Raw genomic sequence first — 19,480 nt, forward strand, 5'->3', positions numbered from 1 at the left:
AGATATAGATATGGATAGACAACTATCCAATCCGTATCCGAATATCCGATTCTATCTATAACTCTATATAATTTTATATAATACTTATTAATTTTTTAAAAAAATATACAATCATATAAATATACTTTTACTTGATTTATCATCTATTTAGTAATATCTTCTATTATATAGTCATAAAATTTAATTATTCAATTTATATCTATAATTGTATTCATACTTTTAGTATTCGATTTGTATCCGTATCCGTTTAAAAAAATATAAATATAAATTTTTATATCTGAATAATATTTATATCTATATTTATATTTGTTAGATAAAATAAATAAGAATATGAATATATTGGTATCCGATCAATATCCATGGGATAGTTTGCTTATAAAAGGTTTATTATCTATTTTACCCCCCATGTTCACAAAAAACCAGATAGGCACACGCTAAGGGTATGCTAAGTTTACACAAAGCATTTATTTTCTGTTGGATTTGTCTGGAGCAATTGACCAAAGATGCACGCAACCTCAACATTTTATTGCTTTGAGAGTGTAGATCCAAGGCTGGTGACAGTTTGGTGCCACAGGAGCTTGGTTTCCCTTTATTCATATCATCCAAACAAATCAGCATAGGAGCCAATTGTCTAGATATCATTCAAGATCGAGCAGACTTCTTAGAAAGTCAGTGGGATGAACCAAGTCATGTACCTATATAAACCAATTATTGGAGTCTTTTTCTTAGTATCACACCCCAAATCTAGGATATAACATGATCATACTATTGAGAAAATACTGATGAAGTTGACAATCATAATCTTAAACAGAACAAAAGATCCACCACAAATAAAACTTAATAAATGAAGAGGCATGAGTTACATATCTTAATAAGTAAAATTTGTATATTCTTATCAGATTAAATATAAATTTTTCATATAAATAATCAATTAATTAGAAAAAATGATAAGTATTATAAAAATAGAGCATTTCATAGTATTGTATGAATAAAATAAGGTTTATAGGATACCATGTATGCTCCGATCAATAATAATTCATAAACATAATTCATTGTGTAAAAAAAATCACAAATCATTCTTTGCCATAATTATATAAAAGCAGTGCTCTCAGATATTTATGCTACAATTATATCTGTAATAGAGCCCATACTCTTAATAGACAAAGTTTTTGTTTTATATGCCTATTTTATATCCTCTAGCAAGTTCTGTGTTTGTATGGATGTTAGCTGTGGATATTGATTTTCTCCAATTCTAATGATTCATTTGTAACTATTTGGGAGCTTTTAAAAATTTTAATATCTTTTTTTTAAAATAAATATATACATAGGTAGAAAAGCTACTAAATGGTATGATCAGATTCATATTTTATGAACATACTATTTTTATTAAAAATAGTTATGAAACTACTTTACATAGCAAAGTACGAATTTTTATATCACATATGCTAATCCTTATTTTAAAAATAATATGATTTTATCAATAATAGTACATATGTATAGAAAATATGATAATTTAAAAATTAATAAGGAGTGTAAGATCTACTCACATTGTCCTCCTTAGGTTGCAGGCTTCAGTAGATAAATCTGCTCCTATTCAAAATATTAAATATACAATTAATTTCTATCCGATGAATTCAATGGAATTAAATAATAAGAAGAGGAGATTATTGATTGGGTGATCGATCTGATAGGTTGCTTGCATGGTAGTCCTAGGCTTCTTTAGGTCAACTTGGGTCCATAGCTAAGGGAACATGATTTTGAATTGGTCTGAGAGAGAAAATGGAGAAAAGAGAGAAACACTAGACAGAGGAAAAATATGAGAGAGCTGTCTCTCTCTCTCTTTTTTTCTTTCTTCTTTTTCTTCTTCTTTCTTGGCAAAATGGGGGTGATGGTTCGTGGTCCTTGGTCGACCAGGTCAATAGGCTCAATTGGAGGTTTGGCAGTAGGCTGTGATGTATGGCTGATAGTGGGTAGTGGTGGACGCTTGATCATTGATCACAACAAATCAAATAAAAAGCACCCAAAAATAGGGGAACTAAGTGGCCTTTTCATTGTTTTGGCTATTGGCCACTTACCGGCCTCTATGGCCTCATCGTGGAAGGTTATAGAGAGGTCTTGTTACTAACCACGAGTTTAGCTTCAAGAGGAGGCAATGCTAATGATCCGAACAAGAGAAAGAAGTGCTGTAAAAATAGAGAAAATTTTTCTCATGATTTTCAGGCAAAACCTATGGTGGGTGATGGTGCCAAAAAGGTCACTAGATGAGAAGAGAGAGAGAGAGAGGAAGATCAAGGCTTACCTCTGCAGCATTCTCCAATCTTAATTTGCGACAGCCATAATAATAGGGAATGATGGATTCGAAGAGAGAAAGTGATGTGATGCTCGACAATGGACAATCACATCAAGGAGATGTTCCAATTTATAGAGAGCCCAGGGCTCTTTTCCTTTGGATGGTCATTATTTTTCTCTCTCTTAAATCTTTGGGGAAGAGACTCTTATTAGGAGTCCCCTTCAAAGTTTCCTCTCTTTTTTTTTGTGTGTGTGGGCTTGGGGCTGTTTCAAAGATGGCTCGGTCCAGTGGACCGGACCATCACACTTGGTATTTGACATAGAGAGATGCTCATGTCTACAATAAACTAATCTTTCATTTTTTTTAACAATTCATAATAAACCTATGTTTCTGCCTGGACCGGCCCATCACACCTAGTATCTGACATAGAGAGATGCTCATGTCTACAATAAACTATTCTTTCATCTTTTTTAATACTTCATAAAAATCTATGTTTCTGCAGCAAATGATAAGCTCATTTAACAAGTATTGTTTCGGATTTCTAATTGCCCCAGTGCAACTGAAACTCCCTCATTGATATTTGGCATATCCCTTCAAGTAAGAGTTTTAAGACTAAACATATCTACAAAATAAAACTATACTTTCCCTTATCTTACTCTAATGAAGTTTAGATTTCTATAACTCCTGACTCCCCTCTTTTCTTTGCATTGCTACTATCCCTCCTCCCTCTTCTTTCTTTAACACTCAAAACAAAAAACAAAAAGAAAAAAGAAAGGAGTGATATACTACTAAACTAAACATGACTTCCAGATAGTTTCAAAGTCAAAATATCTACAAAATAAACTGTAGTCTCCCTACAGATCATTCTTGTGAAATTTAGATTCCCCTTCCCAAACCTCTGCATCTTTCTCTCTTTTTCCTCTACATCCAAGTCTCCTCCTTGCCATGCCTTCCTCTAGCCCCATCACAACAAATTCCCAAAGATATTAGATCAAAATTTCCTTTTTTGGGTGTTCTAGATGAATTTACAACTCAATTATATCGGGTGTAAATACGTTGGGTAGAATCCGAGTATAACTTATCCTTAAGGCTGCAAATGGGTCGGGTTGGCCCATGACCCAACACAACCCGCCCCCCTTAGATATGATCTGGTCCATTTTTCAAGAGGCCGAGTCGAGTTTTAAAATTGAATTTATTCTATTTTCTGGATCGGATTTAGATTTACTAAGTTCGAATATGATCCGATCCAAACTCGGTATACCGCTGGGATTTGAATTTATTTGAGCTTCTAAGTTGTAATTTAAGGCTTGTATCATCAATATTTTCAATATAAAGGTAGATTTAAAATTATTTTTATTTTTAAATTATTTTGAAATAATATTATTTATTAAGCATTATGTGTAGTAAATAGTAATTGATCATGTGGTTATTAAAAATGTAGTTATGTTTGACCCAGCTTCGATCCAGATCCAAAATTTTTGGGTTGGATCTAGATTATATATAGAACTGATTCAACCCGATGATCCTTTGGATCGAAAATTATGGTTCTAAACTCGGTCTAATCCGACCATTTCTTCTATTAGATTGAATTTGGATCGAACATGAGGATCCATTATAGGAACCAGATCAGATGAAATCACTCAAAACTTGGTCTGACCTGACCCATTTGCACCTCTACTTATCCTTTAGCTCTATAGGACAGTCATCCAAATAGAGCTGTCCAGACGGACCGATCCGTCTCGATCCATCCCGACCCACCTCTAAATGAGACTAGGTGGGCTGATCCGTTTAATTGGTGGGTTGGAAAAACTCCAACCCGATCCGATCCATCATGGGCTACGGGTTAAATGGGCCAACCCGCCAAAATCTCTCCCTAAAAAAAAAAAACTGTTAACCTTTCTCTCTACTCTCTGCATCCTCTTCATGATCTTTGGAGGGTTGATAATTTTTTTTACTAAACAAAATAGGCGGATAATTGAACAAGAGTCAAGATCTCAAGGGAATTTGATAATATTTTTTTTTACGAAACAAAATAGACAGACCAACCCGCCTCAACCCATCCCGATCTGCCAATCCAAACGGGGTGGGTCATTTGATCCGCTCTTAAATGGGTTGCTAAAATATGAATCCAATCTGCTCCATTTATATGGCGGGACGGGCCAATCCGATGAGCCCAATCTAAATTGGACATCTATAAATAATTAGTCACCAATGTGGCCAACTTTGCAAAGCGACGCCATTAACTGGCCTATTGCCCTCCCTAGGTATGTAAGTAGTCTTAAAACGGGGCAAGCACCGAATCGAATACCAAATATTAAGTAGTAACGAATGAACATCTAAACAAAATTGAAACATTTTACCAATTCAACGAACCGCTACCATGGAGTCCCCCTCCATCCAAATTCTACTGGCCTAAAGGATTATATAAAACAATCCATCCCACGCCCTGATATGCTCTGCCAAAGGAATATTGGTGTAGAAAAGCTTCCTCCTCCTGACTCCTCCCCTCCTGCCAAGATCCTCCCGTCGTGGCTTCTCATGACAAAAGCCATGCCACCACAAGTCCCATCTTCTAAAACACTTCACAAGAAGTTTAGCTTGAGGGTACCCTCCCCACCGCAAGTCACAATTCCTTCTACAGCGCAACTAAGCCGCCGGCCCTTCCCCTTTCTCCTTTTTCCCACTTTATTATTATTAAAAAAAAAAAAAAAAAAACCCAGCAAGTAGAGCTTTGGTGATACAGAATGCTAAGGGGACACAAATGGGCCGGCCCGGAACTACATTTCCGGGTCCCGACTATCAAAAATTTGGGCCTAAGCACCATAGCGCTAAATCATGGCGTTAGGGCGGGAAACCAAACCAAGCTTCAGAGAGAGCGAGATGGACGGCGAAGCGAAGAGGAACAATGAGTTGCAGAGCCTACTGGAAGCCATCAACTCAACAGAGGTGAGCGATCTCTCTCTCTCTCTCTCTCTCTCGCTCTTCCTCCAAAAGCTTGAAAGATTTTCTAATTTATGCATCTCATTTGCTCCATTTCCTCCTTTCTTCCGGTCCCTTTTGTTCTTCCCAAGATTTTGATATCCATACGTTTTGCAGCTCTAGATCCCTATTAATGCGCTGAAATCTTGTTTGTATGGGGATTTAAGTACGGTTTGAGTTTCTTTTTGATGTGATTGAAGTATTCCGATTCCCTGAAAAATTTAGGGTTTCATTTTGTCAAGGTTTAAGTATGATTAGGAACCTCTGAACTAGAGTACATCGTTTGTGAATGAATTTTGATATGTATCAAAAGTTCTGTTTGCACAATTGGTGTCGGTGGTAATGAGTCAGAATGGTATTATATCTCGACCAAAGTTTTATTAAGGAGTAATAATCAGTTTTGGTTGGTCCTTCGATGGGAGAATCTGGGTTAGCAACTTGGCTAGATGAAGAAGCAATCTCTATAAGCAGGTTTTGATACACTTCATTTGTAAATTGAGGCAAATGCATCTCAAGATTTCGTACGCTGTAACAGCAGGGGAAAGTCTGGGGGGATAAATAAGAGTTCGACTTGGCTAGGTTGAACAAATGGGAAAATTTCAAAGTTGTTTTCTTTACTGCAATAACGCTTTCTATTGTCATGCGATTTTGATTGAATGTATGCTGCCTGAATGGTACTTCGGATCTTGATGATCCACCATCTTGCTGGGCCAAGCGTTAGTGCGTGACACTATACTTCATATCTTCATAATGATGTTAGAAATATTATTTCCTCAGTCTTTCTGTTAATTGTATTATTTTCATATTTGGATTTATCTTCCTTATTTTGAGTACATAATTCATGGATCCTACGTTATTTTGATGGTCATCAACCTGGTTATTTCCTTATTACAGATTTTAGAGAGCCGAACAGCACTTATCAGCCAACTTGGAGATTCATGCCCGTCTGAGACATCTGATCAGACCCTTTTGTTTGAATACCTTGTCGTATCTTATGCATTTTTCTAATTTCATGGGTTGTCCTATGCAGTGAATCTAACGGATTTATGGACATGTTCACACTTCTCATCACCAGATTTTGAAAATGAAACTGGTGGCTAATTGCTATATTAATTTCTTTTGTTCTCTAATCAAATATAGAAAGTACAGCAAAGTGTGCTGGTGGTTCCATGTTAGGAATAAGGATTTGTAGGGAATGGTGTGGTGCTTTTCTTAAAAAGGAATATTTTATGCTTCGTGCCTTTTATGCTCTAAGAATGGTGCCTCTGCATCCTATGTCATATACTTATTTTAGTTTGAATATTCCTCTGAAAACTAGTATTATGTGGTGTTTTAAATGTGAAAAAGCTGTTTTCTACTGTCATACTTTCCTTTATCATAAATTTCTTTGAACTATATATTTTTAGCTACTTCTACTAGCTTCTTTTAAGATGTTACACAAGGAACCATACAAGTTAGATCCAATATTCTGCAATGTGGAACATATATAATTTTTTAAGCATCATATCTTACAAAATTACTACCAAATGAAATTCCTGTCCTTGTACTTTCTGGTTTCTGAAACATCTTGACTGATGTAAGTATCAGAATGATCTTGCACGCAATTTGAGAATAATCGTGCTTCATAGTTTTGATCACCTTAACAAAAGTTTGGACATTTTGGAATGACTCCCCATGCTTGGATGCATCACAATGCATGCTAAACAAAGTAATTTTGCATGTAGCTTCGAAATACTTGGAATCAGATATGTCTGACTGCCCATGCCAGTTTCTTATCCTTGGAATGAAGGTAATTTTTGTATATATCTCAAAGCATTTTCCTACATACAAGGTCTCTCGAATTAAATTATGACATTATGCAAACTTGATTGCTGAAATGATGGAACATGCCTAGAATCATGTGTCAGGCAAGTGTATGGTGTCAAAAACATCTTCCAGCCACAGTTGGGTCATCTGATGAGCTTCAAGATGAAAACCATTCCGGCCTATTTTTTCAGGTATGCAAATCATTTCTTCCCAAATTTATGTGCAAAGACCAAATTGTTTCAATGGATGAAAACAAGGAGCACTCATATTTTCTTTTTATCATAAAATTTAGTGTGCATAACCTACAAAAAATCAGAAACAACTTGAGTGTTGATGCAAACAAGGGGCCTTATCTCATTGATTTAGAGCAAGCGTATGTGTTGTGTCTACTGTTGGTTTTTCTCCAATGCTGAGTCTGTAAAACAAAAAAAAATCTCTTGTATTCATTTCTGACCATGTCCGTTGAGGTCTTTTCAGGTCTTCTCTTTTTGTAAATCTCTGGCTTAACACAAATTGTAGATAAGGTATGCAATTCAGGTGGATGCTTGAATCTTTTAATGTCTTAATTATCTTCCTGGCACCATCAGGCTTTTTTGGCATATTTCAGTGTTCGGACTGGGATGTGATGGAGTCATAGAATCTAGATCATTAATCCATCTAACTATCCTCTGCTCTTAGAAGACTGTTAAACTATTATATCATTCCTAGAGAAATATCTTGCTTCTCAATTGGACCAACATTTTGTGTAGAGAAACATTTCTGTCTGCACTTGTGGCTATCATCTGCTTCACTGGCTTATGCCATGACTTGTGCGCTTAAGTCTAATTAAGTACTAGGACAAGACTTTATTGGTTCTGGTTGAAGCTTAAGTCATCATAATTCATAAGACATGAACCCATGTACTTTATAAACGAAAGATAAGAATTACAAAAACTTCACAGTTTTCCTCACAGCTTTCTTATATCACATAGTTTTATGTCTACATCTCTCTCTTTTCTTCCCCAACCTTTCATGTGGCCTAGTTGTCTTCTTTAACAATGTCACTCTTTCTTAAAACTGTCAATGTTGTTTGTTTTCATGCATGTCCTTTGAAGTATTGTCGTATATGATTGATTCCTTATTCTTGTTAAATATGCTTTATGCTTGCAAATTTATTTCTGCATGGTAAATGCTATGTTGCAGACTTATAATAAATTCTATTACTAATCAATATCCTTCTGTTGCAGCTAATTTTGGATTCTTTAAGTTTCTCCTCGACCAGTATTTCTGCTTTGGCAAGATCTCCTATTAGAAGGGAAAAGGAGGTGATGCTTATCACTGAGAATTTTGTGGTGGAATTATTAAGCTTTACAAAGACTGTAATATTGGAGATTGAGGTAGTATTTGTTATTGAATATTATTTATGTAATTGTGAAGCTTGAATAGAAGCTGGAACTTGAAAGGATGCAAAGAATTTATTATGTTGAGCTGGGTTTGGAATAGTCCAATATAAAGACCACCCTCTAGGTTGTAGTAATTGAATATAATTAATGAGCCATATGGTGCTTTTAGAGATGGTAAGACTATTCCCAATGATTACTTGTATGTTATCTACATGCATTGTGTGTGCGCGTATGCATGAGAGAGAGACTAAAGCTCACTAGGTAAATTCAATACCAAATCCTACAGGTTTATCAAGATGGTGGGCCATTTTAAGTGGAATAGCAACACTATTAATATTTATTGGAACATCTTAAAAAATGTGCATGCTAAAATCCAGTGGAGATTTCTAAGAATGAATTAAATATAATCATGGACTGTGTCAAAACAACCATCCATTTCCTGTTCTTAGTATTTGGATATGAAAGCTTGTGCACATTTTAAGCTTGTAAGTGTTTTTCATAAGTAATGATCAATAATATGGATTGCACAAGTAATATGTAGGCTACAGTAGTTGGCTCAGGTAGGTGGATACACATAGCAAGCATGCACATATGAACACACATATGTACATATATACATATACACACACACACACACATTGTGTATATATTTTACACATTTACATATGTACATGCATATGTGCTTTACACGTTATAATATGTATACATGCAGATATATCCATGCAGTGATGCACTAATGTGCACATGCGTACAAAGTTCAGAATCCACAACATTCAAGATTGCAGAAACCTTAGACCAAATGTCCTGATGGTTTCTTACCATGTATCAAATGGCCATGAAATGGATAACTTTAGAGGGATGAAATAATTGGATGTGGTTGGAAGTGCCCATATTTCCTAAATTTGGTCCAAACTTTTTTTTTTTGAAACTAGCCCGTCCATTTTCATACTAGACAAACATAAACGAGGCACAAAAGAATGTTGATTATGTATTTGAGAACTGTCAAATGGTTTATTTCACATTCTCTACTATGCTCTGTATTCTAATGTTCCCTTTGCTGCCTGCACCCCTGATATTTCTGAACACCCACCTGTTTGACTTGAATTCTAACAGTAAATGATGACAATAAATGTCATTTTTCTTCTAAATTTTTTCTCAGTGTAGTGATCTTTAGTTTACTTCCTATAGTATAGAAATTTTAAAAACTGAAATATTCCTTAGAACATCTTGTAAAACTATCGAGCTATATCTGTCGAGCAGTATCAATGTTGCTCCGTGTCTCTTTTATACGTATAGGGTTTTATATGTATCCTAATTCTTAATATGTTCTTATACAGAAAATTCGTTCAATTGCTTCAGAAGTACTCAAGGTGGCACAAGTGGTTCTGGATGCTGCAATAAAGCTATGCAGAGCATATTCTCAAGCCACTAAATGGGATTCCCATGGGATAAATATTAACAGAAACGAAGGATCAAAGGATGATAAAATGGTGGATTATTGTAATCACGTCATCAGCATAACAGTTTGCACCATAGAGAATTTGTACGAACTGGGAACCTTTGCAGCTTCTGGAGGGAGTCTTGCTAGTGTGCTAAATGTGTCGTGGAAAGGTGTTGTTTCTTTACTGCAACTTGGTAAAGGGGTTTTAGCTGAAAAGATAGTTGTAAGTGATATCATTCTGACCCTGGTTTCACTGGCCATTGAATCTCTGAAATCTGCTTCCCAAGCATTGTCGACAACATTTCAAGAAACCCTGGCCATAAGTGAAGCAAAAAGGACATTTCTACCAATAAAATTTTACTTGATTAATGCTGTACGGATCTCCTCTGAGTTTCCATGTGAAGCCATAAATATACATAAGGAGATCACTAGGTGTGCGCTGTTGATATCATCTTTAGGCATTTATTTTAGCAAAGACACGCATCTCAGAGCTGCAAGTGAGGCACTGGCAGAGTTCCTGGAACCAACATCCTTTCTCCTATTACATACATTACTGAATTCAGCTGAGATAAAACCCGAATCCAAATTCCTTATTATGGATTGGTTATTTGAAGATGAGATTGAGTCTGATTCCATAATGCTGCAGAATAATGTTACTACTGCTGCAAAGTTGACTGCCTTCGAGAGCTTATTCACTGTGGATTCTGATGCTATCCCCAGAACCAAAGCATTATTACTTGGCCGGGTTATTGTATTCTTGTATCTTCTCAAGACTTCTACAGTTCTGAGAGAAGAAATGGTACTTGGAATCTCTAGGAAGTTGGAGTGTCTTCTGAATATTTTGATTCATGAAGATATCTACTCTTCCATTCTTGGTTTGCAGATACCTGTTCTGTGTGGTTTTGGCACAAATCCTGGAGTTGTTTGGCAACCCATGTTATCTTCTGTTTTACATGCTCTAAAGACTTTCATTATTGTTGCATCTTCTTCAGATCCAGCTTGGATGGAGGTGGAAACCTTTTTATATGAGAACCTTTTCCACCCACATTTTCTGTGTGTGGAGATTGTTACAGAACTCTGGGGCTTTATTATTCGCCATGCTGAAACCGATATGGTCAATTGCATTCTTAACATACTGTTTTTATTTCTAAAGACGATAGCATCATCAGAACCAGCTCTTACACCCAATAGTGCTCTAAGAAAGATGTCAAGACCAATATGTGTGCTTCTCACTTATGCACCTCCAGCCATTGTAGATCATGTTTACAATTCTGCACTAAGTGATGATGCATCCTTTTTGTCATATGTCATCTATTTAGCATTACTCATGGAGGGTTTCCCTCTGGATTCATTATCTGATAACATAAAATCACTTGCCACCCAAAAAATTGTCACTGCATTTTATGGTTTTATGGAGACTAACTCCTGTGAACTTGGGTTGAATATTTCTCCAGGATCTTGTAGTTCTAGTTTACCTGGGCTACCTGTGTATGCTTTATCATCTGCCTTACGTTGTAGGTAAGCAACAGCCTGTTGTGAATGAAATTCCAGGTCATGTAGAGTTAACCAGTTTAAACTGCATGGCTAACCCTCTTTTTTTTTTTTTTTTTTTTTTTTCAGCCATATCGAGAATTCTGATTTAATTGATGACAAGAAAACTTTGAAGGTCCTGAAATTTATGCTTTCTGTCATTCATGGGTATACAAGTGCCACTGAAACTGTGAAAGATCATTATGCCAGACTTCTTGGCATGACTTTAGATATCATCTCAAATATGAAGGATCTTTTTGGTTTGGATGAATTTGAAAAAGTAATCTTGGAGCTTCATAACCTTTTTGCGTCAGGTTCTACTGATGCCGATGCATTTTTGTATCAGTGCAAGCCTTCTCTGGCTTCTTTCATGGCTAGTCTTAGTCACATGGAAATAGCAGAAGGGGAAGGTAGTGCACTGTTTTCTGCAGTATGGGAATTGTATCATGTGATACTGAGGGAACGACATTGGGCATTTATTCATTTGGCTATTGCTTCTTTTGGTTATTTTGCTGCCCGTACATCATGCACCCAACTCTGGAGATTTGTTCCCCATGATGCAGCTCTCTCATACAATACGAACACGGGGAAGGAGACAAATGAAGACAGATTCATGTCTGAATTGAAAGGATTTCTTGAAAAAGAGGTGGCTTTGAATGAGTTTACTCTGTCCAAAGAGCAGCTAAGTCTTCTTGATAAGGAAGGGACGGCACTGAAAAAATTAAGCAAGTTATTAAATACCATTCCACAAGTATCTGGCTCTGAAACCATGGAGATCAGTGCTGAAAGTTGTGTCAACAAAAAGAAGAGGAAGCTTCCAGTTGGAATTTGTGAAGGAATGGAATTGCTTCAGAGCGGTCTGAAGGTTATGCGCAATGCTCTTTGTCAAGCTGACTCTGTTGAACTCAGTGATGAAATCTCAACTCAAATATCTTGCCTTGAAGATGTTATTTCTCGTCTAATGGGTCTATCTGATGATGTGTGAAAGATTGTGTATAGAGCCTAAGCTGGAATTTATATCCTCAAGTGAGTATGGTTACCTTGTGTAATGCAATATTATCACAATTCTCAACCAGTCTGAACATCAATTAGCATAGCAGTGGCATGACCTGTATTGATATTTGTACATGGACTAGGCATGATTGAAAAGTAAAATTACCTTTTCCCGTTTCATTAGAGATGAATTAGCTGTGCTATGGTAAAAATTGTTATTCAATGAGCTTTTGGCTGCTATTGATAATTCTTCTACTTCGGGTGAAACTTTAACATGTGCTTGGTACTCTGCAGCAGGCTCCTCCCAAGATTCTCTGTAGATAATGTGCTTTCCTTCAGAAAAGGTAGCCACATTCGGGGCCTGAAAGGTCCTCACTGTACTATTGTTGTGATGAAGTGATATATTAGTTATGTGACTTCTGGATTTTCCGGGTGTTCTCTCTTATGATCAATAATAGTTGGTGGGCTTCAACTTTCCCCTTCAAGAAAAGTAAAAATAAAGGAAAAAAGATTTCTGGATTTTCCTGAGTTGTCCATAGCAGAGGAAGTACAATAACTAGGTGGCTGATCTCTTAGAGTTGTTGATGCAGTAAAGATTGTCATATTATGCAGCGGGCTCTAATTGGTTGATGGTCACATTTAAGAAACTAAATGACCAAGCTTTTTTATTATGGTCAAAGATTAATTCAAAAGAATTTGGTACACTGGATTGTTTTTCAAAATATATTTTAAACTTCCTCCAATGTACTAGACCTTTTCATGGTTCTCCTACAGTAGTCGAAGCTTTCAGAGGAATCTGAAGATCAGATATAGAGTTTTGAAAGCCTCTTAAAAGTTATTGCAATGAAAAAGCAAGCAAATTTCATGCTAAGCACGAGCATCCGTCGCAAGAGTGGGTATCAGGCTGGATTTTTTGAGCCTGAACTAAACTTGTAGAGTTGAATGATATCCAATTCTTTGGTGTTGACACCGAATCCATGTTCCAACTAGTCCATAGTTTATTGCAATTCCTTGGTAGGATCTGTCAATATTTTAGATATCCAAGTAGGAATTCTGATTATTCTATGTAGAATATTAAACTAAATTAAATTTATAAGTTGTTATTTGACTGTATCCAGATTCCAGACTCCAAGGCTCGAGTATCCACGCACATGCACGCACACAAAAGAAAGAAAGAAACCTAGATGTTCCAGGCCTCTCTTTGCTGGTCAGGTCCGTATAATTAGTTCTTATGAAATTGGAAAATATGGTCACATGCCAACTTCACTGCAAAATTATTTTTAATCTAAAAGCTCTAGGGAACCACACCACTCCCACAAATATCAAAAGTATCAAAAGACTTCATGGCCTTATGGAGCTCTTGCACTGTTGGAAACTTCAAGGAAAACTGTGGTTTTGTTTCCTAATGCACCCACAACACTAGGTGAATCTACCTGGTATGGAACATGGTTTCTTAAATGATTTTGGTGAGGGACAATTTTTTGTCATCCTAGGAGCTGGACAGGATTTGCTCACACAATGTGGATTAGATTAATAAAAAACAATTGCTATAATCATATTTTAGCTGCCAACCTGCATGAAGTGGAGATCTCCAGAAGGTTTTATCACGAAGTTTCTCATGGATTAGATGCTAAGTTTCATCTAAGTCTCGATTTCCACTACAAATGTTTGTATTCATCCTTTTGTGCTTTGATCTAAAATGGTTCGAGGAGAACTTTTGACACAGCATTACATTCCTTGCAACAATTCAGGGTGCTTTAGTCAAGTAGCCAACCTCAAGTAAAATATCATAATTTAATGGAAGTCATTCCTTATCAATCTGTAGGCACAAATCAAATTTCTATAAGACATGCATAAATTTTATAAGATAGATCCTGCGTGTGTGATCACAAACAATAAAACACGTACACATGATTGAAAGATGAATAGATAGATAGACAGATAGATAGATACACGTAAACTTGCATGGCATGAATAAATTGAAGCACATGATGTGTCCAGCAAGAGAAACTCATCAAAGCATAAATTGTGCTTAAGCCCTTCTTCAATGGGTTGCCTTCATTGGCCACTCCTATCCAATTCAATTTTCCACCTCCTTCAGAATCCACTGGAGACCCACCATCCAAATCCAAGATCCCACACCTTTTCCTTTAAACTCTCAACACCCACAGCAATATACAACATGTAGTTAAAGAAATGAAGGTGGCTTTGTTAACTTATATATGAATCCATGACCTTTAGATGCCAAGTTCAAAGATGGCGCTTGCATCATAACCTCGGAGAAAGAGGAAGGAACGAAGGCATCTTTGACTCCCCAACAAGGGAGACTCCTTTGCACCTGCTTTCCCCCGGTCTTACCATTCCCAATAACGTTGACAGCTTTTCATCCTTTTCCTTCTCAGGATCGGCATCCGCCCCCACTTGAGGACAAAAATATCCTACAAAAACAATCTACCAACCATTAGATTGAGGCTGGTCCCCGGCCCATCAGTCCTTCAGGCAACTGGCGGTCCCGGGGGCCAGTCCGGGATTTGATGCTCTGAGACATTGAAAGGGATTTTTCTTTTTCCTTTTTGTTTTCTGGATTAGATTTGTGTTACTAAATCCAACGCAAACGGATCCAAATGTACTATATAATTTTAAATCTTTCTTGAATATGAAAATTAGTTTGGTAAAATTCGTGAAAGAAGTTTATCACTAATTTGTTTTGCTAATTATAATTACATCTACTTAGCAATCAAATCTTATGTGATTTGATAATTTTCACATGTGGCTTATTATAATTTATTCTATAATATGCATATGATATAATTAAGAAATCAACTGATATATTTATTATGTTTGTTGTTGGAGTATCTTGACGTAATTTGACTTGAAAAATTCAACGGATTGATAAAATTAATGTTAAATATGATCCAATCTAACTGAAATGGATTGGGGCCGGGTTTAGTTATAATTTTTCATTCCAATTCAAATATTAACTGGATTTGGGTTATGCCCATCCTCATCCAACCCAATCGATTTGTCGCCCTACTCATTATCTCTTTCAAGCATCGTGGCATGTTATGATTAGTCAATCTTGTTCCCCCTTTATGCCCATCACATGTTTAATGGTTCTTTTAAAATAATTTTTTTTTTTTACTTGAACTTCTTTTCTTTTTTTATAAAAAAAAATAAATTATAGAGGTGTTTGGTTGGGATAATTAAGATCTATAATGAAAATCAGAATGGATGATTTTCATTCCAACTATTTGGTTAGGAAAAGTTCAATTCCGATTTTCATTCCAGAGAACAATGGGAATGATCCATCTTCCGAACTCATCCCAATGAAGTCAAAATCTCATTCCAGTAGAATGAGATAAAAAAAAAAAATCGTCGTCAGTGGTATCAAAAGGTCTGCCCTTCTTCAGCTGAAAAGCTTTGTTATCGACCCGCCGGCCTCCTCCACCGGTTTCGCTACCCCAGCCTCCTTCGCCAGTGGTCCACTCCTTTTCGGGGAGCGATGGCAACGGGCTTACCACTTGACGAGCTTGGCCTTAAGAGCCATCCGCTCCTCGTCGGAAATCAGTGGTAGCTCGGACCGCCACTGGTCGAGCTTGGACTGGACTGCGGCTCTATCCGATCGACGGAGGGTCGTGTTTTCTTATTCTTGGGTGTGTTGTTGCAGACGACGGCGGAGGGGGGCCGTCGGAGGCGAGCTCAACGAAGATGGGAAAGAGCGGACGCATGCGTCGAGGAGGGAGATGCTGAGGTTGAGGATGCCCTAGAGGTGGAGGGACTGAGGGTGGCAGATCTGGACAGTGACGAATCGGGTGGTGGTGGAGGGGCAGAGGCCAGAGAGGAGGGCGCGGGCGGTGCTGATGAGGGTGTCGGAGCTCGAGAGGAAGCGGGTCGGGTGGTGAAGATGTTGACAGTGACGGCAGAGTGTCAAGCGAAGGACAGCATCGTCGAGGCAGAAGACGAACTTGTCGTTCTAGGTGGGTTCAGTGTGGCCTACGACGTCGAGGTGGGTGCGGAGCTTATGGGCAGGGTCTATTTAAGCCACCGCATAGGTGGGATTGGGGGTTGATTTGGGTCCATTGAATGCAGACAGAGGGCGCAGCTTGGAGCTAATTTGAGAGGGTGGTCCATCTTTCATAGCTAGAAACCAGCTCAACTGTTTAATTCATCGATTTAATTTTAAAAAATTAAAGATATTATTATTATATTTAATTTTTATTTATTATTATTTTTTAAAATAATTAATTTTTAGATATTTTAGTTAAGAATAAAAATAAAAATTTGAGTTGACTCCGATTCCTATCTTTATATGAACAACCAACATCAATGGGAATTATCCATTCCGATTCCTATTTCGATCACAAACTAAATATTTGGATGATTTGGCCATTCCGATTCCATTCCAATCCATTTTTATTTCGATCTCGATTTCGATTTCAATTACGAACCAAATACCCCGATATTTTTTCTTGATGAGGAATTTTTAGATTCCCACTCTATTCTTGCTTCCAATATGATGGTCAATAAGCATTCACATAGCAGCTTAGGAATGATCCAACGTGCACATGATATTATCCTATCACTTGTGATCCCTAGCTGCCACATATGACAACAGGCTAAACAGGAAATGGAATAATGAGCAGTAACAAAATGATTATTGAATTCCAAATAACTTTTGGTGGGTGTAGGATGCAGTTTTTTTTTTTTTTTTAGCGACATATACACTCAAAAGTAAGAATAAATTGTCACTATTTATGTATTTTTTTGATAGAACGGATCATTCAAATAATTTTTTTTATAAATACATCTAAAAATATTAAAAATAAAATATCTTTGAGAGGTTTAGGAATCTCGTCCATATCAATTCAAAATAATGATTCAAAGTACTTCACAACAAAAGTAACCATCCAATCAACTGTTGACTTTGCTTTCGAAAAATGTGCCTGATGGTGAGATCCGTACAACTGATTAGTGAGATCGCTATATCTCATAAATAGAGATGGACAGTGTTATCCCGCACACATCCTTGGATTCAAGTCATAATCATGATCGAGTCACTCTCAATAATTAGATAGTCGGCATAAAGAATCCGACAAGTATAAGTGATCTCAGCCCACGTAATCCGAAGCTTTGCAATAGGAATTAATGGCTCATAAGGAGATATGCCCTCAACCGCTATAAGTCTAAATGTAGGATTGCAGATCATGAAACTAATGCCTCCACTTCTGCCCCTAACACTGTCGTTAAAGTTGATCTTAAGATGTATCGGAGGAAGAGACTCTCAACTGATGAATACACAATGAGTTGTTGCATGAGTAGGATGGGAGTCCCATATCCTTGTCGATCTCAAAGTCACATCCATCATCTCAGCTGCCAGGGACATAATTCCCTCTAGAATAAATTTTGCCGGACTCATAAACTTATGTTTTACATAACTAATAGTACATGAATTTTTTTATTATTATAATAGTACATGAATTTAACAAAGAAGGATATGCCAAGCCAATGTCATGAATTTCTTTTATGAGCTTGTTTGGACACCAATGCAAGTCATGTGTGCGTAACCCTTTGACCTAGGAAGAAATTAGCAAACAATCAGAGAAAATAAACATGTAGGCTGAAAGTACTTTATCCCAATAAGTCAGGATAACCACTTCGGATGAAAAGGTAATTTACCTTATCCCTAAAAATTAGAGAGTATGGGATCCAAAAATTTTGTTCAAACCATCAATGTTTACCTTTGTCCATCTTTTGCTACTGCCTCTCTCACACGCGTATTCAATAACCACGGAAAAGTGCTCCCTTGCCCAAGATAACCCAATCGATTACAATGGTTAATTACGTTGTCAAGCCTGGGAAATTCCCTTAAGGACTGGAAATTATATATGCCAAATGATGTATATAATAAAGAACGACCTGCCCGCCCCCCTCCCAAAAAAAAAAAAAAAAAAACAGGAAGAACGACCATGCAGGGAGATGTACCTGTAGGTCTAGTGACAGCAACATTTGTTTTGCATTGAAAACATGGCTGATATTTATACATTTAAATTTTGGACGATACCATGTGCATCTAAATCACTCTGCATCAAGATAGCTCATGATGTTCCACTGTCTAGCGGTACATTGTAGCTTGGATGTCACATCTCACACAATAAGCATCCTTTTGTTTTGACGTTCCGAGCATAAGTTGGTGCACAAGCTAATGGATGCTAGTATTCCACACCATAATGTTGTTTCGTACCAAATTTTTGCTTAACAACGGAGTGTAGGGTTGGATCCCTCTTGCCGGAAACTGTAATTACATTCTTGTTTATTGGTATATGTGTGACTGCAGTCAGATAGTTTTTGTTCAGGAGAACGTTAAGAACCCTTGTAGTATTTATACACTGTTGGATCCATCCATCTGAATGCTTGCATATTTAGATAGAACCTTAACATGATATCGGAGTTCTTTTTGATCCTTCTTGCCTACCGAATTCTCCACCCTCTTACTTACTAATCTGCGAATCACCCCTTTTTCCGAGTTTCTCCTTTGGACATGCAGATTTGAGAGGTGTTGAGGAATGATAGTCCTATGTTAAATAGATTAAGAACTTTTATAGAGCTTGTATATTTTTGGATCCATCTATATAAATGCCAAGGTGTTTAGATAGGATCTTAACAACTTTATTTTCTTTTTTAGCAGGAATATTAAGCTTAATTTCATAGCATAGCTAGCATATGATCTTTTAGAGTGGATGATGTATACTTGAAGTTGATATTACCGAGCTCGTTATAAAGTCATAATCAACATTTCATTTCCCTTTTCCTTGCTGATAAAAAAAAAGAAGAAAACTTGGAAATATCAAATAAAAAAGAGTATACACCCTTTAAATACATAGAAAACCAGCTAGATGTTGAGAAACGCTGTGACTAATAGTTAATAGGATAACTGTCATTGGAGTCTTCAGCCAACCAAAATGTATTCCAACCAAGGAATTAATTTTGCACAATATATCACAATCTCAACGGTGTAAACCAATCAAACCAACGAACAACAAAAAGTCTCCCCGGCCGCCG

General features: G+C 36.8%; 1 protein-coding gene across 2 annotated transcripts; it reads left to right on the top strand.

Moving 5' to 3' along the window:
- The first annotated feature begins 5,086 nt into the window (after positions 1–5,086).
- Positions 5,087–12,601, top strand: LOC105053605 (uncharacterized). Of its 2 annotated transcripts, XM_010934837.4 has the most exons (7): positions 5,087–5,236; positions 6,164–6,256; positions 6,924–7,058; positions 7,177–7,266; positions 8,302–8,451; positions 9,795–11,416; positions 11,519–12,601. In XM_010934837.4, exons 1-7 carry the CDS (start codon positions 5,126–5,128, stop codon positions 12,411–12,413), a joined length of 3,096 nt encoding a protein of 1,031 aa, XP_010933139.2. In that variant the 5' UTR covers positions 5,087–5,125; the 3' UTR covers positions 12,414–12,601. The 2 variants fall into 2 exon arrangements, with proteins under 2 accessions (XP_010933139.2, XP_010933140.1); XM_010934838.4 differs by lacking the exons at positions 5,087–5,236; positions 6,164–6,256 and having other exon boundaries at positions 6,286–7,058; positions 7,164–7,266.
- Positions 12,602–19,480: the final 6,879 nt, after the last annotated feature.

This window comes from Elaeis guineensis, chromosome 11 (assembly GCF_000442705.2).
Source record: "Elaeis guineensis isolate ETL-2024a chromosome 11, EG11, whole genome shotgun sequence".
In the NCBI taxonomy this organism is placed as follows: Eukaryota; Viridiplantae; Streptophyta; class Magnoliopsida; order Arecales; family Arecaceae; genus Elaeis; species Elaeis guineensis.